This window comes from Diabrotica undecimpunctata, chromosome 4 (genome assembly GCF_040954645.1).
Source record: "Diabrotica undecimpunctata isolate CICGRU chromosome 4, icDiaUnde3, whole genome shotgun sequence".
Lineage (NCBI taxonomy): Eukaryota > Metazoa > Arthropoda > Insecta > Coleoptera > Chrysomelidae > Diabrotica > Diabrotica undecimpunctata.
In genome coordinates this window covers 83,332,918-83,359,800 of record NC_092806.1, presented here as the reverse complement: position 1 = coordinate 83,359,800, position 26,883 = coordinate 83,332,918, and the positions used below count along the sequence as shown (strand labels likewise).

The 26,883-nt window shown below is 32.4% G+C and overlaps 1 protein-coding gene across 2 annotated transcripts in view; it reads right to left on the bottom strand.

The window, feature by feature from the left end:
- The window catches only part of Ars2 (arsenic resistance protein 2), a 505,227-nt gene that overhangs the window by 78,920 nt on the left and 399,424 nt on the right, over positions 1-26,883 (bottom strand). For both annotated transcript variants that reach the window (XM_072529864.1, XM_072529863.1), the window contains exon 13: positions 17,249-17,350. In XM_072529864.1, the coding sequence (XP_072385965.1) occupies positions 17,249-17,350 (102 nt within the window). The remainder of the gene's footprint in view (positions 1-17,248; positions 17,351-26,883) is intronic.

Below are 26,883 nucleotides of genomic sequence, written 5' to 3'. Positions count from 1 at the left end.
AATCAATCAAATAAATCAAGTATGGTAAAATTATCAATTGTAAATATCACACAAATAAATCAATTATGGTAACCTATAAATTGTCAATATCACGAATAAATCAATTATGGTAAATTGTATCTTAAAAAAAATATATAAATCTTTATGTCCTCAAATTTTACATAATATTTCACTTTATCCACGGCATATAAACTTTCAAATATCTGCTCGTCTACTCCTATCCTTTCAAATTTGCCAACTAGAAATATTTTTCAAAGCTTTACACGTTGGGGGCCATTTTGTTATGCTATTTAAATTGTATTATATTGCTTATTTAGGAAAAATCCTGTCTATATTTATTAAATGATCTAATCTCCAATTAATCACAATAAATCAGCATTAATTAATTACAATCTCAGGCTATTTAAATTATACTATTTACCTTTGATCGTGGATTCAAAATATTTTCCAATTGGCTTCCTAATCGGGATAGGTAATATGACCTGAATAAAATACATAGAATTTCAACTGAACTATATGTGAGATGTCCTTTATTTTAATGAAATTTTATATAACAATCAATCCTGTAATATTTGCAATATACTAACTTTAAATATATGAGAAGTTGTTTTCTATCATGGACCCAAATGTTATTTTACATTTTACATTGATTTGTAATATGTGTTATAACTAAGCTCTTTTTATAATTCTTTTTTTTTTAAGTGATCGTAAAATTAACTGTCTCTATTCTTTATTCAATTTATTTAATTAATAAATGAAAATCACACTCCGGCTCTAATGAAAATTGACTGACCTTTCCTTCTCTGCCGTTGCAATTCTATGGCCACGCCACAACAAAAAAATCCTTTCTCTGCTTCTGCTCCTATTGTGGTCCAGATGACGTACACCTTTCTCCTATCTGTCACTGTATCTGCAACCCAACAACTCGTGTTAGTCTATGCAGCCTGTTTGAGCCAATCTACGCGCCTGTTTACAACTCCAAATGTTTCCGGCTTCGTCTGCTTTTAATATTCTTATACCCTTTGGTTTTCTATCTCTCTGTACCCCGTTCCTCACACTGGTCAGCTTTTACACAGCAAATAAACACACCCGGTAAATTACGTCTTCGGGACTTCAAACAAACACAAATCACAAAGCTCCTTCCTTCTTGGACGACTAAAACTGACTAACTCACTTTTTTTTCTCTCTCCTCTCTCATAGCCAAAAACCGCCACCTCCTTGCATTCAAAACTTGACCAATAAAAATCATCCACCTCTGTGACGTATATCATTACCAAACAACTCTCTCTATAAAACGTCATTCGGGTAATTCCAGAAAACAACCTTCTTTAATTATTCTAACTAAATCTATCTGCTTTACAAATATTTCTTACTAATAGCTACAAACGATACCTGTTTCTCAATTCAATGTCTTTTGTTAATAAACTTTTACCGATATAATCTTTCGGGGAGAAAAAACCACCGCAAATCCCGGTCTATTGTTTACACTTTCTATATACACTTTTATTCCGGGTAAATCCATTCCACAATAACCGACTTATTTAAATTTCTTATCGATAATATTTGAAAGTCTTGTCTCTGAGGCCTAATGAACAATTCTTCGAACATCTTAAAATACATATTTTGTCTTATACAGGATGTTTATTATTATATATTATATTATATTTATATATTCTCTCAAAGCTTGACTTAACAAAGTATCTGGAGAAATTTCACAAAATGCAGATAAAGGTTCAAGCGGCTCACATAAACTAGTACTAGTATAAAAATTTTATTGAATGAAATGTACAACGTTTCTATATGAAAAAATCCCGTCAAATTTGGGCTAACCCAAATTTGACGAAATGCCCCTGATGATGCTGTGGAAAGCGAAAGTACTTGGGCAAGATTTGATTATTAAAATTGTGCTCGATAGTTGCCTTTCATTTTTCAAAGTTCATTTATTCGAGCATTCAACCTTATATCAATATATGTTTTTATCTTCGTTTATTTGGATGACCCATTTTTTCAGCTTTTTCGTATTGAATGTATTGAAGTTTTTGTTCTTACTATTGCAGTTTTGCAACTATGTATAACCATTGTTAAAATATTAACATATTTTTTGTTAATTTTGATTCTCCTCGTATAATTAGCCCAGTAACAGAAAGTCGTTCCATCCAGTAGGGGAGGAAGCTGCTTAGTCATCGAAAAGACGAGTTCCATCTGCCAAAGAAGAGAGTCGTGTCTTGGTTAAGGGGTAGCTGGCTTTTGCGCTATCGCCGATTCTTTTGTGGTTGCTGTATGTCAAAGAAGACTCCTTTTTCCATAGCGGGTACTATGATTCCATTGGGGTAAAGTACAACCTACATATTTGTTGCCAAATATGTAAGTTGTACATGTTAATTTATTAACATGTACAACCTGTATCTTTTACCGCGAATTAAAAAACATGTTTTAACGTTATTTGTAACATTTATCGTTAACTTTCAATGCAATATTTTACGTTTATTAAAATAAGTATTTACTATATTGTATAATGATTATAGTGTTATTTTACTATTTGTATCTATATATAGTTTATAATATAATATTATTTGTCTGTATACAAAATCATCATATTTGCGTTACATTGATATTTATGTGACAATTAGCTGTAAAGTCATTAGTCTTTCCTGTCTTATCATATTTTTTTGATTTTTTTTGTACAAAAACGGTTTAGTTTGTATGAAATAGATATCCCCAATTCGTCTCAATAATATTTAGTTTTCAAAACAGCTGTTACGCTAATTCGTTCACATTTTTTAAAGCACTTTGGGTTATGACTACTTTTTAGTATCTTTACCGTGCATATTTTAATTTGTAAATATTCGTTATGTATATATTACTTGTTTATTGATTTTACTTTTTAAATAGAGTTTGAAATGGAATCTTCCTGTTTGTGATCAATGTAGATTTGAAAAGTCGACAGTTTTCCTTGAAGTCTTACTTTACTTGTAGATTACTTCTTGTTAAATTAATTAATTTCTTAGGTAAGCCTAGTTCTGCCATGGTATTTCACAGTTTCATTCTTATGATTATATCATGTGTTTGTTTAAAATCTATAAATAACTAGTTTAATGGTTTTTTGTATATCCAACATTTCTCATTAACTGCCTAATAGTGAATATTTGATCAACGGCTTATTAAGTTTTTCTAATTCCATACCCAGTTTCCTATTTGATAGTTCACTCATTCACTCAATCGTTTCAATTATATTAGAAAAAAATACTTCATATCCTTTGTTAGTAAGTAATATAACTCCATCGTTTGTACAATACATTTTATCATCACTTTTGTGGATGAGTATTTGCTCTTATTTCTACATTGACAGATCAGCCTCAAATGGGTTAACCCTCTGTACTGAATTTTCTTCTCTATTTTTCAAATATGTATGAACATTAATATCAATGACTATGAAATACTTTAGATCAAGGGGAGAATATCATGGGCTATTTCTGGTTTCGTCATAATTTACAATGAGACGATATATTAAAAATGACCTAAGCATTGAAGAAATGTAAGAATTGTGAGTAGAAATAAGGGAGCCAGCTATAAAAGAAGCAGAGCAGCATAAACTCACAGCATGAGAATATTGCCTCGTACTTTTATACAGCAATTTGTTGTCACAATTTTGTAGTTTTTTGAAAATAAACTCTGATTTAAAAATTAAAATGCCAAATGAAATAAAAAAACATTGCTTTCCTTGGCAAAACAAAAGAACTTAGTATCCATAAATGCTTCTAAATTACTTGGGTTTGTCACAAGAAATTGTTAGTAGTTTTCTAATAATGCAACTAATTAGTTTATTGTTGCCTTGTAAGATCCATCTTTGAATATCGTTGTGTACCCTACTTTCATTGACACATTAGAGGAAGTTTAACACAGATTTTTGAAATACCGTGCGTTTCGAACTCATATTGTTGTAAATCATATATATATATATATATATATATATATATATATATATATATATATATATATATATATATATATATTCAGGGATTCTACTCTACAGTATTCACTGCCTTCCCTCGCTCACCGTTTCCATCTCTCTCTGTTGTCCCATTCTCCACCGTTTAGGCCTCTCCTACTCATGGCGTCGTCTACTTCGTTCCTCCAGGATTTTCAGGGTCGTCCTCTTTTTCTCCTTCCTATGGGGCTCCATTCTCATCAGTTATCGCTAGTTCTTTTTACATGTCCATACCACTTTAGTCTTTTTTGTGCGATATATGTTAATGCCTGTTTCTATTGATGTTCTTTGCTTTATTTCGTCATTACTTCTCCTATCCATTCTTGTTACTCTGCAGCATCCTCGCAGGCTTTCCATCTCTGTTGCTACTATCTTACTGCTGTTTTTCTTGTTTATGATCCAATTTTCAGCCCTATATGTCCTAATACTTCGCTCTAATATTTTATAAATCTGTGTTTTTGTCTTCATATTTAGATGTCTATCCCACCATACTGAGTTAAGTTCCTAATCTTTGTGTAATTTCTTCCTTTGTTGTTGCCTTTTTCGTGATTATAAACCTCAAGTATTTGAATTTATCCTTTCCTTTGATTGTTACGTTGTCATCAATCTGTAGATCTTCTACGTCTTCTTCACTTGTAGATAGGTACTCTGTTTTCGCGAGGTTAATATCTAGGCCAGCCTTGGTATATTCTTCTTGTAGTTTCTTCATCATGTAGCTGAGGTCGTCTTGGTCTTGTGCAATCACTACTTGATCGTCTGCAAAGCTTAACGTATATAGGTATTCGTTCCGTACCGGTACTCCCATACCGGTAACGTATATAGGAAAAAAAACATATTGAATCTTATTCCCAGCATTATCGTTCAACAGTTACATACTGCCACAAGAAAATAATAAAAAATCATTGCGAAATTCAAAATCCATATTTATACTTCTGGTATCTCAGAAAAGAGTAATATTCGTATAAGGCATGTAGGGCACAGTCATATTTTAAGGTATAAAATCTTTAATTCAGAGATTGGACATTCTTAATAAATCGCCCTGTATAATCTAATATGTAAGCCTGTTTATGTTTTGAAGACTTAGAAAATACTGAACACACAAACTATTATTCTTTTATGTACTAGTTTGTAAAACAAGTTTAACCAAAACAAATAGATATGATCTAGAAAATATTCTACTCCACTTTAATCATCAGATATTATAAAAAAATTCGTCATAAGTGTAAATTTAAGATAAAAACCAAATGATAGAGCAATAGTGAAATCTAAATATCTTCGAGAATAACTGTATCGAGAGAGAACAGTATTGATGAGGAAAAAAGAGACCTATCGCTGAGGAAGTAAGAAAGCAATTGGCAAAAGCCATGGATACTTTAACTACATTAAATGAACTAAGAAAGCAATTGGCAAAAAGCAAAGGATCCTTTAACTACATTTAATGAACTCGAGACAAAGCAAACATCGAGAATTACCGACCAATATCCTTGCTCTCACATCTGTATAAATTACTAACTAAAATCATAACCAACCGCCTAACACATAAGCTCGATTTCTATTCGATTCAGAAAACATTTTAGTACCATAGACCACTTGCACACCGTAAGAACACTGATAGAAAAATGCACCGAGTATAATGTTCCAATTCATATGGCGTTCGTCGATTTCCATAAAGCATTCGATTCCATCGAACTATGGGCAGTGCTTGAATCTCTAGAAAATGCACGTATAGATTCAAGATACACTAACATAATTAAAAACATATATCAAAATGCCACCATGCAGATAAAGCTGGACGAAAGCACAAAAAAGACTACAACGGGGAGTAAGACATGAAGACACCATCTCTCCCAAACTATTTACCCTTGCTCTAGAAGACATTTTTAAGAAACTAGAATGGAACAATAAGGGTATCAACGTCGACGGATCATACTTAAACCACTTGCGATTCGCAGATGACATAGTTTTAATAGCCGATAATATCCAAGAACTAAATGATATGTTACAACAATTAAATGCAGTTTCAGGAGCGGTAGGCTTAAAAATGAACTACAGCAAAACAAAAATACTGAGCCGAGACCAGACAAATATAACAATACAAAATCATACCATAGAAAATGTTGAACATTATGTATATCTAGGTCATGTTATCAAACTACGAAAACCAAATCAAGATGCTGAAATTAAAAGAAGAACACAACTGGCATGGGGCGCTTTCGGCAAATTAGCATATACATATCTTGAAAAACACCTCCATTCCTGTAAACTTAAAGAAAAAGGTGTATAACACATGCATACTACCAGTTTGTACTTACGGCTTGGAGACAGTAGCCCTTACCAAAAAATCTGCTAAAAAATTAGAAACAACGCAAAGAGCAATGGAACGAATCATGCTTGGAATATCACTAAGAGACAAGATTAGAAACACCGAGATAAGACGTAGAACGAAGATTAGATATATTGTGGAAGAAATTGCAAAAATGAAATGGCGCTGGGCAGGTCACGTAGCCCGATATAATGACAACAGGTGGACACGGAGAATTCTAGAATGGAGACCAAGGACGACAACAAGAAGCACGGGAAGACCTCAAAAAAGATGGGTAGATGACATAACAGTGGCAGGCAAACAGTGGATTAGATTGGCGCAAGATAGAGAAAGATGGAAGCAATTGGGAGAGACCTACATTCAGGAGTGGATGGAAAATGGTTGACAAAGAAGAGAAGAGAATGAACTACGCATTACAACCTATCATGATACATGGATAATCATACCGCCGAAACAAGTCAAGTAATTAACACGTCAAGATAGCATTTAGATACACCTGAAATGGGAATTTTAATAATAACCAACATTAAAATCCTAGTACAGAGAAGAAATACTGATATATGGAAGATACGCAGAATAAATAGCATTCATTAATGATTGCAAAAAAGGAAAAATAATAAACCAGTCATGTTAATGTTATAGCATAGGACAGAGTGTTTGAAATAGCCCTGGACAAGTGCTTAATTAAAAAAAAACACCCGTCGTTAAAAAAAGGCGGAACGGTAGAAAGAACGTAGTAGAAAATATTTAAAAAAATAAAAGCATATGTCTTTTCCCACTCTTTTAGTAATGAAAATACCTAAAGAATAAATGGAACCTGGAATATACATGTAAACTTTGATTTCTGAGATAAACCTATCTCCTGCGCCGATATATGGAATTAAAATTTTGTACACTTAATGTAACTGTTGATTTGCTTATTATCCTTATTACTAAACTTATTTACTTTTCACAAAGAGACTCTTTAATTCCTACAGTTATTACTATACAAATTTAATTTGGGACCAACTATTCTAATTATGTCTATAAATATTGCGGGCATATCTAGAGATAAAGAAACTTTACTTTAGTTAATCTTATTAGACATATTCTCTAAATACAAATGTGACGTATTTCTAATGAAGGAAACACATAGAGAACTGAATTACGCCAAACCTAGGGTTTTTGTTATTAAGATTGCTGATCGCTGAAAACAACATGGTAAATATGGAAGTTCTGCCGGCAAAGAAACAAAGAAAAACTCAAAGTGCCACTAACAATGGCTTCTCCGTATGATATACAGCTGTTTTCAAACTATGTAGAAATTTAAAGTCTGGAAAGCCAAAGTTGCCTTGATTAAATTTCAACGACAACAAAAGCTACCGGCCAATATCTTTATTCTGTTAGCTATTTAAAATATTTTTGAATTAAAAGACCAAAGCGGCTATAGACAGAGAAGATCATATACGTCACATATACTAAATCTTATCCAACACAACGAAGACGGGTACAAAAGATATCAGGTATCAGGGGTGGTGTTTGACAATCTTAATGCCGCTTACTACACCTTAAATTAGAGGACGTTTCTTCAGAAACCATATGACATCCCCTTAGATAATAAACTTACTTGTGTTATCCGCGTATGCCTACAGAACAAAGGATTTTTAGTATCATTCAATGGTAAGAATAGCAGATGGAGAACGCAGAAGAACGGTCTCGCTTGAAGTAGCGTAATGAGACCTACCCTGTATTACATATACACAAACGATCATCCCATATCGGTTGATAATAGGACTTTCATATACGGTATAGGTAAAAGTTTATGGTCGATATGTACCTTACGTGAGATGGAGTAAGAAACACCTGTTTATAAAGAGAGAGGTATATTAGGTCCGCCCTTTATATCTTCGAAAATGCATTAGTGGAAATAATAAAAGAGGGGAAGTTCAACGTTGTCAAACTTATTGGTTTTATTTGACCTGTTGTCTTTTTAACATTTTAAAAATGTTCTAAGATAATCAAATTTGGGCGAATTGATTTAAATGGCAGCTTACTGTTTTTTATTTTAAATATGCCACAATTTTCCTTTATAAATTTAATTTAACATTTTGAATTCCAGTTCGGAAATCGTTTTATACAAATCAAATTTATTAATGTTTCGTATTTTAAGTACGATTTCCGAATTGGAAATCTAAACATCAAAATAAGCTTATTTTAAAGTCACATTCTGCCTTATTCCCAATAAAAATAATAAACTGCATTATGACGTCACAATAAAAAAGCTTTTTACAAAATTATTTGGCAACATCGAATTGTCAAAGTAAGGACACTGTAGTAACGAGAAAAACAGTAGAGGTGAGTCGTTGACATTTTTATCGTTAACGAAACTGAACCGTTTTTCGTAAACAAGTAACTAGTTGAAAAACTAATTAAATTATTCAACTAGTTGATTGTTTAACAGTAGTTTCAAATAAGCGAGTACATAAACAAACATGTTTTCTTGAATCAAAGAAAAAAATACTAAAATACTTTAAATAGCTTTTCAAATTTACTGTAGTTGCTTTATAACTAAGTTTTTCTTTGCAAATATTGCATACAGCCTTCTCACTGTTAATGTCTTTTTCAAAGTGATGCAATAAAATACTAATATTTTTACGCGCAGACATGTTAAACACACAAACAGTTAATAAAGTAAATATTCAGTACTCACAGAATAAATTCACATTTACGTTAGACAAAACACAAACTCCAAATAAAAATTATGTTTGCTGAATAATAAAAAACATGAATCGGGGACTCCCATGTGTTAATATTTCAAATTAAAAATTATCGATCATTGCAAAATTCAGAAAGTCGAGCATAAAAGCTGCATCTTCTACAAATTTGCATTTTTTGAAAATACAATATTACGCTTGTACTAGGTAAATAATTTTAACTAAGAAAAAGACTTCTTAATTGAATATTTACAATAAATAAATCCTTTAACGAACTATCAATAAAGAATTGAAATCGAAAATGTAGATCAATCGAAAATCGAAACTCATCCATTAATTAGAATACCTACATAGTTGTTTTATTTTCAACGTCAACCGATCGTCCGAGTGCCCACCGTCCCGAAAAAGCCGGGATATTATTTTTAGTTTTGTAGTAGTCTCTCAGATCAACCAATTGTCCTCATCGACGTGAAGTATTCGTTGTTCCTCTGGTTACGTCTACACAAAACGTAGTTTTTTTGAATCAACCATCAACTAGTTGGCTTCCCAGTGAGAAACCGTAGATTCGGTAACGACAATAAACGGTTGAATAAAACAGTATGGTGATTCAACACTCATCTCTACAGAACAGAACTAGTTCTGTTGCGTATATCACGATTTATAGTGGGTTCATAAAGCATAATAAATAAAGACAAAGACAGTCAGTACTAGTAAAGCATTAGGAAGAAGCAGGTGTATTATATTAAATTTAAAATGGACGAAAAATTACGTCTTTTAATTAAAAATAAGATATTTGGTATTTTCCAAATAATATCTTTGAAACCATATTTTCGTTTAGATTTTTTGGAGGAAGTAGGTGTGAAAATAAAAATTAGTTCTATAAAAATGAAACAAAAAAAGATGAAATTAGTATAAAATTTGTTCTATAAAAATGAAATCAAATAAAAAATAATTCCAACAGTACTGTTTAAATTAAAAATAATTCCAAACTAGAAATGCTAAACCAAATTCTTAAGTAATTAAATGTTCAAACAGACCACCAAATTGTAACGAAGAGTAACCAAACCTATTATACAAAGCATTTCTCATGGCGTTGAGTATATCTACTGATAAGTTTTGGCTAAGTTGGATTATCTTTTCCTTCTGTTCCTCCAAGTTGGTGGCTCGCTCGAACCAATGCCTGTACATCTTGTTGTTGTTTTTAGTATCCCCCAAAAATAAAAATCTAAAGGAGGTAAGTCGAGTTACCGATGGGGCCATTTTATTGTACCGTCTGTACTAATGCCACGTTCAGCAAAAATTACCGCTAAATAGTCTCTAACGGTTTCTGAATTATGTACAGGACAGCCGTCTTGTTGAAATCAAATTTCGTTGAAGTTAATTTAAAGACGTTGAAGTGCAGGAATAATATGATTTTGCAGTAATTGGAGATATTTGATTGCGTTTAAAATGCATTCAATGAAAAAAAACCAATAATATGGTCTCCCAAAATTCCAGTCCAAACATTCAATTTTTGTGGATACTGCGTACGCACAGGCACACTCAAATGATTATTCTCCTGAAACCAATAACGTACAACGGGTGGATTATGTTTCTTGTGAATTGTGAAGGAGGACTCATCTGTAAACAAAACATTTTTTAAAAAATTATTATTTGCATGGCATCTCTCCATTATAATTTCGCGAGGTTGATCTGATGAGCAGCATTTTTTACATCTGCCATTAGTACAGCCAAACTTTTCAAATTGATGAATAATGGCTAATACAGTTTTTTCTATAGGTATTGGCCTCTTTTTAAAAGCCATACATAGCATAGCTATCGGCCTGTCTCGTATGCAATTTACCATTCAAGGGAAGGAACGAATATCGATGTTGCCAAAATGATCTTGTTTTATTCAAAATTGGGTTACAGTTTCGTCAAATAAAAATGCGACTCTCAAATTTTTCATGGATTTAAGAAATTTGGTACCAGTATTTGTGTCAATTAATGTTTCATTTTTAATATCATCATCCAGTTTTGAATGGCAATATAACCGCACCACTGATCGCCAATTCTTTAAATCAATTCAATGTTTTAATTCAAACATGTAATAAGGCAACCCTGCTGCCGTTTCTTACGTATAAGCTGGATGAAATAATCGTTTGGAGTTCCCTAATGGGCGTGTATAAAGAATGTGGAGGGGAGTCCAAGGGGAAATATGATTGTTTTCTTTGTCTATTCTCTGAAAATATGATTTTATATCTGTGTTAGATATCCTGTTAAATTCTACCATACCAAACATAAACTTTTACCTATACTGTATGTAGACGATACATCTGTTGTTGCCCAATCAAAAACTTTTGTTGCTGAAGTGGAGAAAAATCCAAAGTGTATAAAAATACACCACGAATAAATTTTGAGCCAAACATCGGAAAAACTCAGGTGTGCTCCTTCAATTTCCGTAATACAGACGCTTTCACAAAACTCAAAATTATATAGTGTAATAAAATACTTGAAATTTGGACTTCATATAAATACCTTGTAGATAATTTACATCGCACGCTCTCATCTAAAGGACATAGTTTAAAACTAAAAAGCAAACTGAGGACCAGAAATAATATTTTCCACAAGCTGGTCAGTTAAAAATGGGGCGCACATCCTTCCATCCTTAAATGTACTTCGCCAGTATGGGTGATACCAACACACACTTGACACGTATGCCCGTATTTATAGTCGGTACTCAAGCTCGTGCTTGAGCACGTGCTCCGCCAAGTCGAACTTACGTCAAAGTCGTGCTCAAGTATTTGTTGTGTTCTATAAACGATACTTCGGGTATTCTCGTACAAGATTGATCTCAAGCACGAAAATTAGGGATTTTAAGTAAATTTGATTGATGACATCCCATAAAAAGAAGATTCTGTCAATTATTACCATTGTCACAAAACTTTATTTAAATATTTTTAGCGCCAAATTTAGCTTTATTGAAGAAGAGGCATGTTGTATATTAAACAAAAATTTATTTTTAATAAATTATTTTAAGGTATGTAATATATTATAAAAAATATGCATTCGAGGGAATAAATTTCAATTATGTGGATTTTTAATGAAATGAACATTTTTAGTGAAATTGTACTAAATATGCAATGTATTAAACAAAAGGAAAGGTGTTTTTAATCCAGCTGTTAAAGGAAAATAATACTGTAGAGAATAAAAGGACATACGGTGCTTCCTTAATGAAAAAAGAAGGGTTGGGAGTACAATACAGCATATTATATAATTGCCAGCCTGAGGTAGATATATTAAGGATTTCAGAACAGCTACGAAAATTGTAAAACAAATTGAAACAGAGGTAAAATACTTTTATTTATTTAAGCAAAGTTTTTATCGTAGAAAATGCAGAGAAACAACAGCATGCTGGCTACAGGTGATGGCCCTTTGAAAAAGCCAAAGCCTGATGTAGTGTTGGAGTTTGTGAAAGTTGCTGTTCCCAACATATATGTAAGCATTGACTGTCCTTTAGACAGCACAGAAGTATTTGAATGGGGTAAATTTACTATATATTCATACTTAGTATAATTGTAGGGCAAAAGGAGGCCCACCAGCTAGGAGGACATGTAAGTTTAATTACTGTAACATCAGAAGTATCTGACTCCCTCCGTTGCTTTTCCAGTCCTAAATAAAGAGTTGTTATGTATGATTATTTTGAGAAATCTTACCTGTACATTTAATAATAATTTCAAGTAATACTTGTAATATGACACCTGTTATTCCTATAGAATATGTCAATGTGCTTCAAATGGTAAGTAATATTAAATCTACCTATGGCAATATGTAACAATAATAACAAACACTGCTACTAATGGAGTAGTGGCTATAATAATTGCAAATTAAAAATGTTTGAATTATTCCAAAGGTTAATAGTAATCTATAGTTATGGATTTTTAAAACAATCATTTATATATAACTATTCTTGTTTTGTACTTAATGTATGTATTATATTCAAACTGTTAAAATTCTAAATGTAAATACTAGTTGTGCATATTTTTTTAGATTTTGTTTTTAATGTATACTAGGGTGGTTGTAAAGCGATTATTATATTATTTTATATTTAACAAGCCTCATATTCCATTTTTTAGTTATATACATTGTTACTTTCAAATTTACTTATCGTGAAGGTTTATAAATATATTTTTAAATAAAGAATATTAATATTTTAAATGTGTAATTAATTTTATATTTGATAAGGAAAGGTTTTATGAAAGGAATAAACACTTATTTAAAAGGAGGGAGACAACTTGAACTCAATAAAGATATACTTGCTTAAGTTGTCTGAGTATAGTACCTATAAGTCTCATTTATTTTAAATTAAAATATAAAAAATACATTTTGACAAATAAAATAAAGAATTACATTTAACATAATATAAGTATGCAGTAATATATGCACATTCTGATGCATAACATTGTTGACTAAAATGTCTCCTAAAATTTAAACCTTGTTCCACATCATTAACATTTCTATTTACTGGCACATCAATATTTTCTAGAAAATCATCATCACTATCATTATTTTCCTGTAAACATATATTCCAGAGTACTGCTGTAGCACTGATTATTGCAAGATAAGTATTTAATTTGATTTGTAGGCCTCATTGCAGACAGGGAAACCATATTTTCCAGGTTCTAAATAGCCTTTTGGCAACATTTCTTACATGTGCACTATTATATCTATTTTGTTGATCATTACCTAAAAATATATATCTATCAAATAAGCTATTTTTTTGTTTAGCCCATTATCAATAAATACCTTGCTTTAATACTGGAGTAAGTAGATAGTGCCTGCACTGCATGCATATTCACTATTCATAATAATTCACCTATTAATAATTCTGGAATTTGTCCTCTTTCCATTCTAACTCTTAATCAATTCTGATCAAATATTAAGCTGCCATGACTTAATCCTGGATGTTGAACAACAATATCCATAAATAATCGCAAAAAACAAAAAAAAATATTGTATTGGAAGCGAATTGGAAAAAAATATAAATATAAACAAACAAGTTAGGTTAGGATCTCGTGCTCAAGGCAGGTCGATCCGATGCTTGAGTACGAGCTGTCATTTTTGCGTACTCAAGCTCGACTTCGTGCTTGAGAACGGTTTATAGAACACAAATTTGATTCAAGGTCGACCACAAGCATCGACCGATACTTGAGCATCGACTATAAATATGGGCCGTAGATTTAGTTATAAGTTAGTCAGAAAAATTATCAGCGGATGTTTGTTACGTTAAGACTCACATCCATACATAAGCTGTACTCTATCGTAGCTATCACCCTATCTAATATTCGAAGATGAATAGCCAGAGAACGAAAGGAACAAAGTCTAGATTTGTAAGATCCGCCCCACGAATACCAGCCCATTGTATGACGACTCAAATCAAGGAAAAACTGACCAGATCAACACATTTGTAAGATATACCTGAAAAACCCGTCATGCCAAAAAAAAAGAAGCTGCTCCTTGCCATCTGAACCCTCAAGAGAAACTTCCTTCTGGTAGTTATCTTCCTTATTCTTCCTGAAGGAATCTTGTCAGCACTTGTGAGAATATGGTGTGGTACAAGATTCATCATACCTTCTTAGTTATCATAGGCTAGAAAAAGCTTGCACAAAACACGATCTCCTGCACGCAATTCATTTTGTAATTCAAACCGCTCTTTTCTGAAGGAACAAGGTTTAATTATTTGGACTCAACGTGTAGAATATAGTCAGTAAGCTATTGTTTATAAAGATTATTGCAAATTTGACACTAATTTTACTTACATTTATTACCTATTACCCCTAAATATGAGATAAAACATTCAGAAATATAAACCAGAACATAAATAATAAAAGATATATACAAAATATCATAGAACAATGGATGAAATAAAAGCAGTTCTTATTAATCGGATTCTCACATAAAACGTATAAAGACATACTCACGTTAACAAAATACATTACGAAGTTTCCGCAAATAAAAAAAAACATTTAATTCGGCAATAAAATAATGAAATTATGTTAAATAAAAAAATTAAATTTTTAAAAATACAGAGAATATCAAATTTTCAATGCAAGTGAAAATTACATTAAATAATAAGCCCAAGTCCTTTTGCATTTATATACCTTTTTATAAAGAAGTACCTGCCTACCAACAGCAGGTATAGTTATTAGGATACATATCTGTTAAACACTGTAATGAGTATCAATGACAACAAAAAGAAGCCAAAATCAAAAGCTTAAACTATATGTGTTGGAATTATACAACATGAACGCAGAGTTGCCAAACTATCAGAGATTACTTGAATCTATGAACTTATGGTTCATATATACAGTGAAAAAGATCTGAACGACCACTGTAATATATACACGTAAACTAAACAATTTCCTTTGTTGCGAGCTATGCCGATACCTTCTACCTTTATATGGTTGTTGAAAATAGTTCCGCTCCAGTTCAAGGTCAATGGTTGTTTGTCTGGTTGTTTATGACTACTCTCCTTCCTCCTTTGGACTTGGCTTCCTCGAAGTCTGGGAAACTTCTGCGATTAACTGATCTAGAATTTGGATTTGGGCTGGCATAATTTGGGTCCAAAAAGTAATTTGAAAATCTTTTTTCTCTTTTTTATCGGAAAAGCAAAAATAAATACCAAAAGAAAAAGTATCAAAATTAAACTGGTGGTGCTCAAAGTCCAGTTGAAACTTATAGAAGAGGATCCAGTGTTTCTATTGGCTGAAGCTGTCCATGGGTGTCTGGAATTTTCAATGTTTCAATTTGAACCTTATGTTCTGATATCAATTTTATAGGGACAACTTCCGGGATGAAAATTTATTGTGCAGTCTTTTTATCAAATTTAGTTCCTTCTGTGATAATTGGCTCGTCTGTCATTAGGATTCTGCTTGTTGATACTTCTTTTTTTTTTAATCTTTATTGGATGTAATATTCCTAATATTAGCCCTAGTATTACTTTATTTGTATCTTGAAAGAAGTTTTCTGTGATTTTGATACAATCTTCGACATTTGGTATCCAGCATTTGAATTTGATTAATTTTGTACAAATCATATATTCGGCATTTCCATTGCAGTCTTCATACCATTTGTTGTTGGCATAAAAATATGTGGGTGGCAATATCATAATGTGATCTGTATTTGGTATAGGATAAATTCTGTACGTAAGGTATAGGATAACACGAAGAACAGGAATTTTGATTATTATATGCATTAATTACTATTTAAATGGGAATAAGCCACAATTAAAGGTTAAAATACGTTTATTGACGTTTCAATTTCCACTTCGGAAATCGTTCTCAAAATACAAACATTAGTAAATTAAACAAATTTTGTTTTTTGTTACTTAATGAAATTAAATTACCATTTAAATAGTAATTAATTTAAAATGCCACAAGAAAATAGCTTCAGAACAATATTATATGCATTGTTTGAGAAATTACACAAATAATGGCATAAGACTTAAGTTCGTAAGGATAATTGTTATTTATTAAAAGAGCGTTTCTTGAATAAGTTAGAAGATTTTCTTTCAAATTTTCGAGTTCATTTAATGTAAATAATTCAATATTTGGGATATCCAAATGGGACAAAGTGATAGTTCTGATGAGTTTGGGTAAGAATTCGTTACACTACAATAGTGTACAGTTTAGTGAAGTGAATAGTAATAAGTGTAGTAGTGCCTGGGTGCTCGAGAGACTGAGACCTCGTAAGCCCTGAAGAAGAGATCGAAGAGGATGTCGAAAGCTCGGCGTAATGATAATAGATGCGGTTCAACCTGGAAGACTGGTGAGTTTAATATTAATTCCTGTAATAGTATTAATCTTAGATGTATGTTTATTTGAACTAACCGCGGAAATCCTTCAGAAAATATAATTATATATATTTATATATATATATATATATATATATATATATATATATATATATAAAATAAAGTTTTATTTTGAGGTTGCAGTCATTAATTATATATATATATATATATATATATATATATATATATATATATATATATATATATATATATATATTATTGTATTATTGTACTGTTGAAATATATGATCTTCATAATCGAAAGTTTTGACCAGAATAGTTCTTTAATCTCTGACCTGCTAGCGGTAGCAAGTTTATGTGAATTTAGAATCTGTTTTGGTATATTTTGTTTATATATCATTTAAAAAAATTTTATGTGAAATAAATGTAATACACGAAATAAATGTATATTACCTTCCTCTTGGTTGGTAACCTCTTGTTCTCGGAACGAAACTTTGGTTATAGAATGGAGTAGGTCTAGTGTACCCAGAACCGCCATATCCACCACCACCAAACCTAGAAAAAAAATAGGTATTCTTGTTAAACTTTTTGGACAAGATTTTCTATTTCTAAAGGTCAATTTTAATTTGAACTATAAGGGGAGACAACATTATCTTCTACTAAAGTTTGTGGATCGATATAAGTAGATACTACTTTCTTTTATAATTCCGTATTGCCAGATTCCAGTAAGAGCCTAAGAAGGTATCCATTGAATTCTGGCAGGCAACGGTAGGGAAATCTTTTTTGGACATTCAATGAACAACTAAAATAAAAAACTAGTAAACTGATAAATAACCATACCTATTACCGTAAATAAGAAAATATTTCAGCCGTTAGGACATAAACTAATAAATAATAATAACCATAAATTTCAGATCCCTGGTTCAATTTCCTTCTCTGTAATCCCGCTCCTTTTTCTTCATCACCCCAGAAATCAGACAGTGTACTTCTCTCAATTCTTTCTCTCCTATCAACATTATGTTTACCATGTTTCTTTCATCCAGTCCGAAACCCATTCGCTTCTCGAAATCTCCCCTCTCATTTGCCCATCTCTGGCAGTTAAAAATGTGGGCGGGAGCGTCCGGTACCCCACAAACAGTAAGGTCTGCTGAGGCAGATTTGCCTATTCTATTTGTGACGGTGCAAAACTACCATGTCCGATCAGAAACTGCGTCAGGAAGTAGTCTAGTTTCCTGAACTTTCCGCTATCATTCGCCCATTCTCTCTGCCACTCCACTATCGTTATTCCTCACCCTCGCTCGCTCTTTGCACAACAAAACGATCGGTATCACCGCTCCAATGACATATAGAGCCTCATTTTAAACCGTCCTATATGCACTAGATATCCTGAGGAATATTCGCCTTTGCGAAGTCTCCATCAGCTTAGCATATTTCGCAGTGTTCAGTGCTACACCACACGGGGGCAGCGTAGGTTACCACCAACTGGAAAACTCCATTTAGCACTCTTCTTTTGGTGCTACCTGGGCCTCCAATTGTTAGCATCAGCCGTATCAACGCCTCCAGGTTTCGGTTCGCCTTCTCTACTGTCTTTTGGATGTGTACTCCGAACCTTAGTCATTTCGACAATCAGACTCCCACATACTTAATCGATTTAACCGGTGTAATCTCCACACCTTCCACTATAAAGCGAAGAGAGGATTTTTCCACGCCCCCTTTGAGAACTAACACCTCAGTTTTCTGAGGCGCCAGCCGTAGATCGTTCTCTCTAATCCACCTAGGTACTAATACGACGCAGCGCTGTATTAGCCGCATTAGCCATGTCCATTTTCTGACTCGCCTTCGCAACTAGTGCGAGATCATCGGCATAAACTACAAGAGTGCATCCTCTTGGCATCTGTAGCCTCAACATCCCGTCGGACAGGACATTCCACAGGATGGGACCTAGTACTGAACCCTGCGGTACACACTGCGACATCTCTTTTTTTCTCTTATGGACCTCTCAGTAAAGTATCTGTCAATTACGTTGACCAGGTACTCACTAACGCCCAATTCTCTCAGCCTGGACATGATTTTTTCCCATGATGCCGTATTAAAGGCATTCTTGACGTCAAGCAGGATGAGAGCCACCCATCTCTTTGTCTCTTGCGTAACTAAAAAGGTTACTTCTGTGATCCTGTGATCGACTCTATGACAACTTAGCTAAGACAACCTTAGCTTCTTTCGACATTGTTGGAAACTGCTGTTGTTCAAGCAGTTTGTTTAGCAATCTCAGGAAAACCTGCGGGTATCTTAGTGCGGCGAATCTTACTGTCTCCGGCATTATATTTTATTATGCAATTTGCAATTTAGTGAAATTTTGCAATGGACTGTATATTTTATTATGTTTTATTCTGTGATACTGACGATTTATGTAATTTTAGTAAATTTTAATTGTTATTATTATTTTTTTTACTTTTGTAAGCTTTGTCCATAAAATTGTACAATTTTCAGTGACAATAAGCATATTTCTATTCTATTCTATATCTTCTAAGTAGATACTTAGAAGTACTAAGATACTAGTACTTAGAAGCGTTTTTTTTTTCACATAGATGATGCACGCGTAAACAAAAATAATCCAGCTAATTATCGTAATTTAAAAATAAATATGCTTTTTCCAATTTTTCTCGGAACTGAATGTAAAGATTTCCGGTTTCATAATTTTCCCACACATTATCATCATTATCTTTGTCTTTGCGGAATCGGCTTCCCTAATTACATTTCTCCATAGTTTATATCTTAGGCCATGCCAATATCAATGCTCTTTACCGAAATGTCTTTAACCCATGGAACAAGATGCGTACAAGGCTGCTAAAATGGAATTAATGGAAAAAATATCTGATGATGAGGTTAACTTGATTATTCGTTACCTTAGTGGTGTACCAACAGTAGTGAATCTTTACCTCAGTAACTGTATACTACCAGAATATAGGCGGTCTATATACCAAACTTTTTGATCTCCCTCATGCTGCTCTTATGATATAATTATTTTAGTCTAAAGTAACTTAAACAACAGCATAATGGATAGTGAATTAAAGTTTTAAACCTTTTGAAGGAGCAGTAGAACCAGTAATACATTAAGTGGAGGTAGAATTATAAGATTCTGTAACAACAATTTTCAATCTCAGTATATTTCTATTACTGAATATAGCATAGAACAACTTTACATTTTGTGCCAAGTTCATGGGTCTCAATTTGTTATTGGGGGTTTTTATAGTCCTTCTCAAATGCCTCGTGAGTCTTATATCCAATACTGCCACTTCGTTTAAAATATTGTTTAGCTATGTCCCTCAGTTAATATCCATATATTTGGTGATTTAAGATTTTATCAATGTAATTCTATATCAAATTAGAGCAGCGTGTTTTTGGATTTGGTTTTTTGTAGCGATAGGGAACTGAATGTTGTAAAAGCAAGTGATCCTCTATTGAACATCATATTGTCTACGAATGTTAACAATCTCAAATATATCTAATTCATCAAGACAATGGCAATTACAATAAACTTGACAACTTTTTGACCTTATTAATTGGCAGGATTACTAGGCTCACAATGATACTAATATATTCTATGAAATTCTTTCACTAGGATTTTTCTACTTTATACCTCCAAAGAGATATGCAGAACATCAACTTTACCTAAATGATTTTCCCATTAACTTGCAATTTAAAAGAACAGCAAAATAGAATGTTCGCTAATGACTAATGACTTAAAATTCTGGATGGTTGTTGATGATTTTAGAGATCAATTGTCTTTACAAGCTGATCGTGATCGTTTATATAATTGGAGTAGTATGAATGGTCTTCATTTAAATTTTAATAAGTATTGTTACATCAGTTTCACTCAAAAGATGAACATGATTTGTACAAATTATTTCACTGATGAGCAACCTAGTAAGTATGTCTCTGCTAATTAAATACTTACGAGTTACTTTATATGAAAAGCTTTCCTTGAAAACAAAAGAACTTAGTATCCATAAATGCTTCTAAATTACTTGGGTTTGTCACAAGAAATTGTTAGTAGTTTTCTAATAATGCAACTAATTAGTTTATTGTTGCCTTGTAAGATCCATCTTTGAATATCGTTGTGTACCCTACTTTCATTGACACATTAGAGGAAGTTTAAAACAGATTTTTGAAATACCGTGCGTTTCGAACTCATATTGTTGTAAATCATATATATATATATATATATATATATATATATATATATATATATATATATATATATATATATATTCAGGGATTCTACAGTATTCACTGCCTTCCCTCGCTCAACCGTTTCCATCTCTCTCTGTTGTCCCATTCTCCATCGTTTAGGCCTCTCTTACTCATGGCGTCGTCTACTTCGTTCCTCCAAGATTTTCGAGATCGTCCTCTTTTCCTCCTTCCTATGGGGCTCCATTCGGTTATTCTCTTTATACATCTGCTGTCGCTAGTTCTTCTTACATGTCCATACCACTTAAGTCTTTTTTGTTATATATATGTTAGTATTCTATTGATGTTCTTTGCTTTATTTCGTCATTACTTCTCCTATCCATTCTCGTTACTCTGCACCATCTTCGCAAGCATTCCATCTCTGTTGCTACTATCTTACTGCTGTTTTTCTTGTTTATGATTCAATTTTCAACCCCATAATGTGTCATAATACTTCGCACTAATGTTTTATAAATCTGTGTTTTTGTCTTCATATTTAGGTGTCTATCCCACCATACTGAGTTAAGTTGTCGGATTGCTGTTCTTGTTTGTCCTAATCTTTGTGTAATTTCTTCCTCTGTTGTTGCCTTTTTTGTGATTATAAACCCCAAGTATTTGAATTTATCCTTTCCTTTTATTGTTACGTTGTCATCAATCTGTAGATCTTCTATGTCTTCTTCACTTGTAGATAGGTACTCTGTTTTCGCGAGGTTAATATCTAGGCCAGCCTTGGTATATTCTTCTTGTAGTTTCTTCATCATGTAGCTGAGGTCGTCTAGGTCTTGTGCAATCACTACTTGATCGTCTGCAAAGCTTAACGTATATAGGTATTCGTTCCGTACCGTACTCGCATGCTTTCGCATTTTCTTTTCCATGTAGTCAAGGCTTTCTCTAAGTATATTTTGAATAGGGTTGGAGATGTGGAACAACCCTGCAGGAGCCCTTTTGTTGTGGTGAAGTCTCCTATGATTCTTGTTCCCATTTTAATGGACACTTTATTTTCTTTATACTTTTGTAGCTTCTATGAGTTCCGTCTGTATTTCTAATTTGTACATTGCCTCCCATAGTTCTGACTTTGGTACAGAGTCATACGCCTTTCTCAGGTCCACAAATGCCAAATGTATATCTCTATTTTTTGCTTTTTTCTTTTCCAACAGTTGTTCTAGTGTATATACGTGGTCTATGCATGATCTTCCTGTCGTAAAGCCTGCCTGGTCCTCGCCGATTTTGCCTTTTATCGCTTTCTCTATCTTTTCTCGCAGTATCTTCCCATATAATCTTCCTATTGAAGATATTACACTTATTCCTCTGTAGTTTTCGCATCGTTTTCTATCTCCTTTCTTAAATATAGATGTCATATATGCCTCCGTCCATTTCTTTGGGAGCTGTTCTCCATTTAGGGCTTTCTGAAATATCCATTGTATATCCGGTGTAATTTTTTTGATCCGTATTTTATAAGCTCAGGTGAGATGCCTCCAGGTCCCAATGCTTTCTTATTTTTGATTGCTTTTATAGCCGTTCTCATTTCCCTATCTGTTATTTCTATTTCTTGTTGAGGGGATCTGCTTCGTCTTCGCCTGTTTTCTTTTCCAATGAATTGTGGTCTTTGTTCTCTTAACAGTTCCTTGTAATAGCCCTTCCATTCTTTGTCCAGTATATTTCCCAATTAATTTTTTTCTTTTGAGTTTTGTTTCAATCCTCTCAGTACTTTCCATGACTCTGAAGTTCTTGTACCTCCTATGTATACTTCAATATTTAAGCTATTTAAGTTATTTCCCATTCTTCATTCTTTTGTTGTGTTATTTGTTTTTTGTTTGTTCATCAGTATGTAAATTATAATTATAATATTTAGGCTTACCATAATTATGAAACTCTTAACCGGGACGGTGAATGGTGGATGGGGTAAAGTAGAAAAATAGGATTAAGCTGCTGCCAAAACTTTTTATTAATTAAATATTTTTTTATAGAAATGTTTTAAAACCTCGTGAACCTCGTAAATACACATGCCCGAAAAAAATAAATGGAACCTAAAAACATGCACCATTTTAATTTCATAGGAAATCAGGAGACAGCGTAGGATTTGCAAGAACTGAAAAAAATCTAGAGGACAAATAAATAAATAATAAATCAATGTATGATAGAAAAATAACAGGATTTTCGTTTTAAATTCAGCAAAATATATTTATATGAGACGAAAACCTCGAATTGCTTGGGAAAAATATTCCCATGAGATTTTTTGCATAAACACTTTCATATAATACCGCAGAATAATGTTCAAGAGGTCGCCCATACAAAAAGTGGTCCTACTGTATTAAAACAGTGCTGTATAAATCCATTTTTAGGTTGTGATAAAGGCCTCAAACAACTAAAAACAATGTTTTAAAATCAAATAAGCCCAAACTAAAGTATCAGAAACTAATAGAACAAGGTTACACACTTTTAAAAGTGATTTTTTTTAATTCATTAAAATAGTCATGTATAAAATATATAAGTTATTTGCAAAAAAATATTAAAATAAACATAAAATAACTTATATTTTTAGGATCTTACTGTAAAATGTAAAAAACGACTTAAAACGCACTGAACATAAATAGTACCTCACTATAAAATATTTAAAAACGATTATTCACAAAAAAAAATAAAAATATAAAAGCTTTTTCACTAACTAAGGAAAAACTAGTTCGTCTCTGTCTCGCTATGATAACGCACTGAAGAGAACTGCATGTTTTTAGCAATGCCTGATACCATTGTTTCGTTCGTAAATCGACGTCACTAAATGATTACGTCAGGGCCACGACATTATGAATTATCTTTATCATTCGTACTTCTCTTTACTTGTATGTTTTCACGCACTATTTTAATAAATTATTATTTATTTTTATTTTTTTTATAAAAATCATTGCATGGTATATTAACGTTAACTTCACAGTAAAGTAATGCTCGTACTGCCCGTAATGTTTCATCATCGAGAAGAAACACTCTAAGAAGCGGTCGTGCCTGGTAGGAGCACAATATATAGAAGCATTGTTACCAAGTTGAGTGCATCGATGTGTTGTTCGCGAAAATGTTTAAATAGTTACTCTTGTTTGTCAACATACTCAATTTGCATCGTCTTGGGACTCCATTCTTCACTCTTTTATGCAATAAAAGCTTTAGCAAGAGACAACTCGTCAAAAAGGTTATCAGTATTAATCTCTCGTCGATCGTCCGAACGGTGTGTTGTGTTTATAATTTCAGATAGTTCGATCTCGTACCATTTCGATACATTATTCTGTTCAATCCATTCGAGAATCTCCTCCGAAACTGTATTCCCACAATTCAATGTGCGAAATGCATCGCCGGTAAAAATCAGTAACAGTTATAAATTTATCAATATCCTGGTTACCACCAACTTTCCTCAATAATAAATGTTTCGCTCCTTGTGGTACAAAATTAATATCCGTACGTTTTTGAAGATTTGATTTAAATCTTCTTCACAAGACTCAAAAATAATATAAACTGCGCTTGCTTTACTTTTTTCCAAGGTATCACAGTCTTGCTAAAATTATTCAATTGTCCATGCGCAAACCAAAAATATAATTCGCCAGTCTCACGTTTAAAGAAATCTTGCATTGTGAAAGGAAGTATGATTTCTGTCCTTCGAATATATTTAGAATTTCCCAATTGCCGGCAACAGAGAAAGAAATCTGGTACTTCCATGTTGGACCAGGTTTTTCTACACATTCACAGTTCACCCCTAAGCTACTCGAACTGTGTAGATATGAAAATGTTTATATATTTGGACAACTAGTGCCTCAATTTCGGCCAAATAATCACATCATTTTGAAGTGTATTGTGTACAATATGACAATATGTGCGCCCCATCTAATTCCTACATCTGTTCTTGTTTGAGCCTGCTGTAAACATAGTTTTGTCCTCTTACGTGTACATCTCCAAAATGTGTATTACAATTGTCGCCACAAAATGAAGCTACTTTTTTTTACAATATCATGACGTAATTTTAAAATTATATTTTCAGTTAATATATCCGATGTCTCACCGTGAACAGACACAAAATCCAGTGGTTTCACTTATACACCTTGCAATGGCAAAAAGTATCTAAGAATAAGAGATGCCAGCGCAGTACCGATTCGAACTTCGTACAATTAGGACGTTAATAATTTGCTCTGTTGTACACAGAACCAACCGGTTTTCGACTTATTTGGGTTTTTAGTTTAGGTGTTTGTAAATAAACATATACATTTAAAGTTATACAGTTTGTTTTAAAAGACTCCCCTAATGGGGGAGTCTAGTGACCCTAGAACTGTGCGGGTGTGTTTTTATAAACAAAGAGATCAGTGCAGTTGAAAATCAAATTCATACTAGTAACGTAGAAATGGACACGGCTATAAACTCATTAAAAGGCAATCAAAACATGGGAGAAAAAACTTCTGATAAATTACACACATACGAAACTCGTCTGTTCAATGTTTTGTCAGATAAGTATAATTTTAATATTATTCATGTTTATATAGAAAGTATCAACAATGACAATCTAGGACGTTTATATCCCTTATCAATTGGCCATATCCTACATAAAAAATTAAAAGTGCCAAATATAATTGAAATAAAGAGTATTGGTAGAAATAGGATTAAAGTTATATTAAAAAATTTAAAGGATGCAAACGACTTAGTACAAAATTGTAATTTAAAAAAAGATAATCTAAGAGCTTATATACCAAATCATCTTTTGGAAGTAAAGGGTGTTGTACGAGGTGTAGATACAGAGTTTCATATGGATTACTTGTGTGAAAACATTGAATCGACAGCAAAAGTACTACAAATTAGGAGAATGCACCGCAGAGTAGAAGAAAATAATGAGATAAAATATAAACCTAAACAAATGATTATTGTCACATTCGAAGGAAATATTTTACCTGGACAAATATCTATTAACAGAGTCTTTTTTCCAGTTGAACAGTTTGTTGGTCGTGTAACACAATGTTACAATTGTTTGAAGTTTGGGCATGTATCCAAACAATGTAAAAGCACTTCTTCCGCATGCATTAACTGTGGTTCAGAAAAAAATCAAAATCACAAATGTGAACAAAAAGATAAATTCTGCATACATTGTAAAACCAGTGGACATGTATCTATAGATAAAAAATGCCCTTATTATGACAACCAAAAGAAAATTAAAACCATTATGTTCAATTATAAAGTTTCATACACTGAAGCAAAATCTTTTAGTGAATCTTCTTTTGCCGGCTTTACAGGGAATAACAAATTCTCACTTCTGACTAACCTTGATGAAAATTTTCCTTCTTTAACTGCAAATCAACAATCTCCTTCATCCGAACCTATTTGGCCAAGAAAACATCGTTTACAAAATAATATGTCTCTAAATCAACCTAGAACATCTAGGAATATAGATCATTTTGAAAGCACTAGAAAGAAACGTAAAGCAGGATCTCCTATCACTTTATCTCCCACTCAACCTCCTTTATTTCCTTTTCAATTTGGTCCATCTAAATCACTATCATCCAATCCACATAAAACAAATACTAATGATATCGAATTTATTAAAAATAACTTGTTTAAATCTTTATTTACATATTTTGATAATTTTTTTAATAAAATACAAAATATCGATGATATAAAAAATATAAATAACGAAACTCTTAAGCATGATATTAGTCTAGTATTGGAGGATACTTTTACAAATAAATAATTTTCTTGAAGATTATGCAATGGAATGCACGTTCTGTAATATCTAATAAAAATTCTTTTATCCAATTTTTATCAGAAGAAAATGTAGATATTGTTTTATTGAGCGAAACTTGGTTTAAAAAAAATGTAGCGTACAGCTTTAAAGGTTT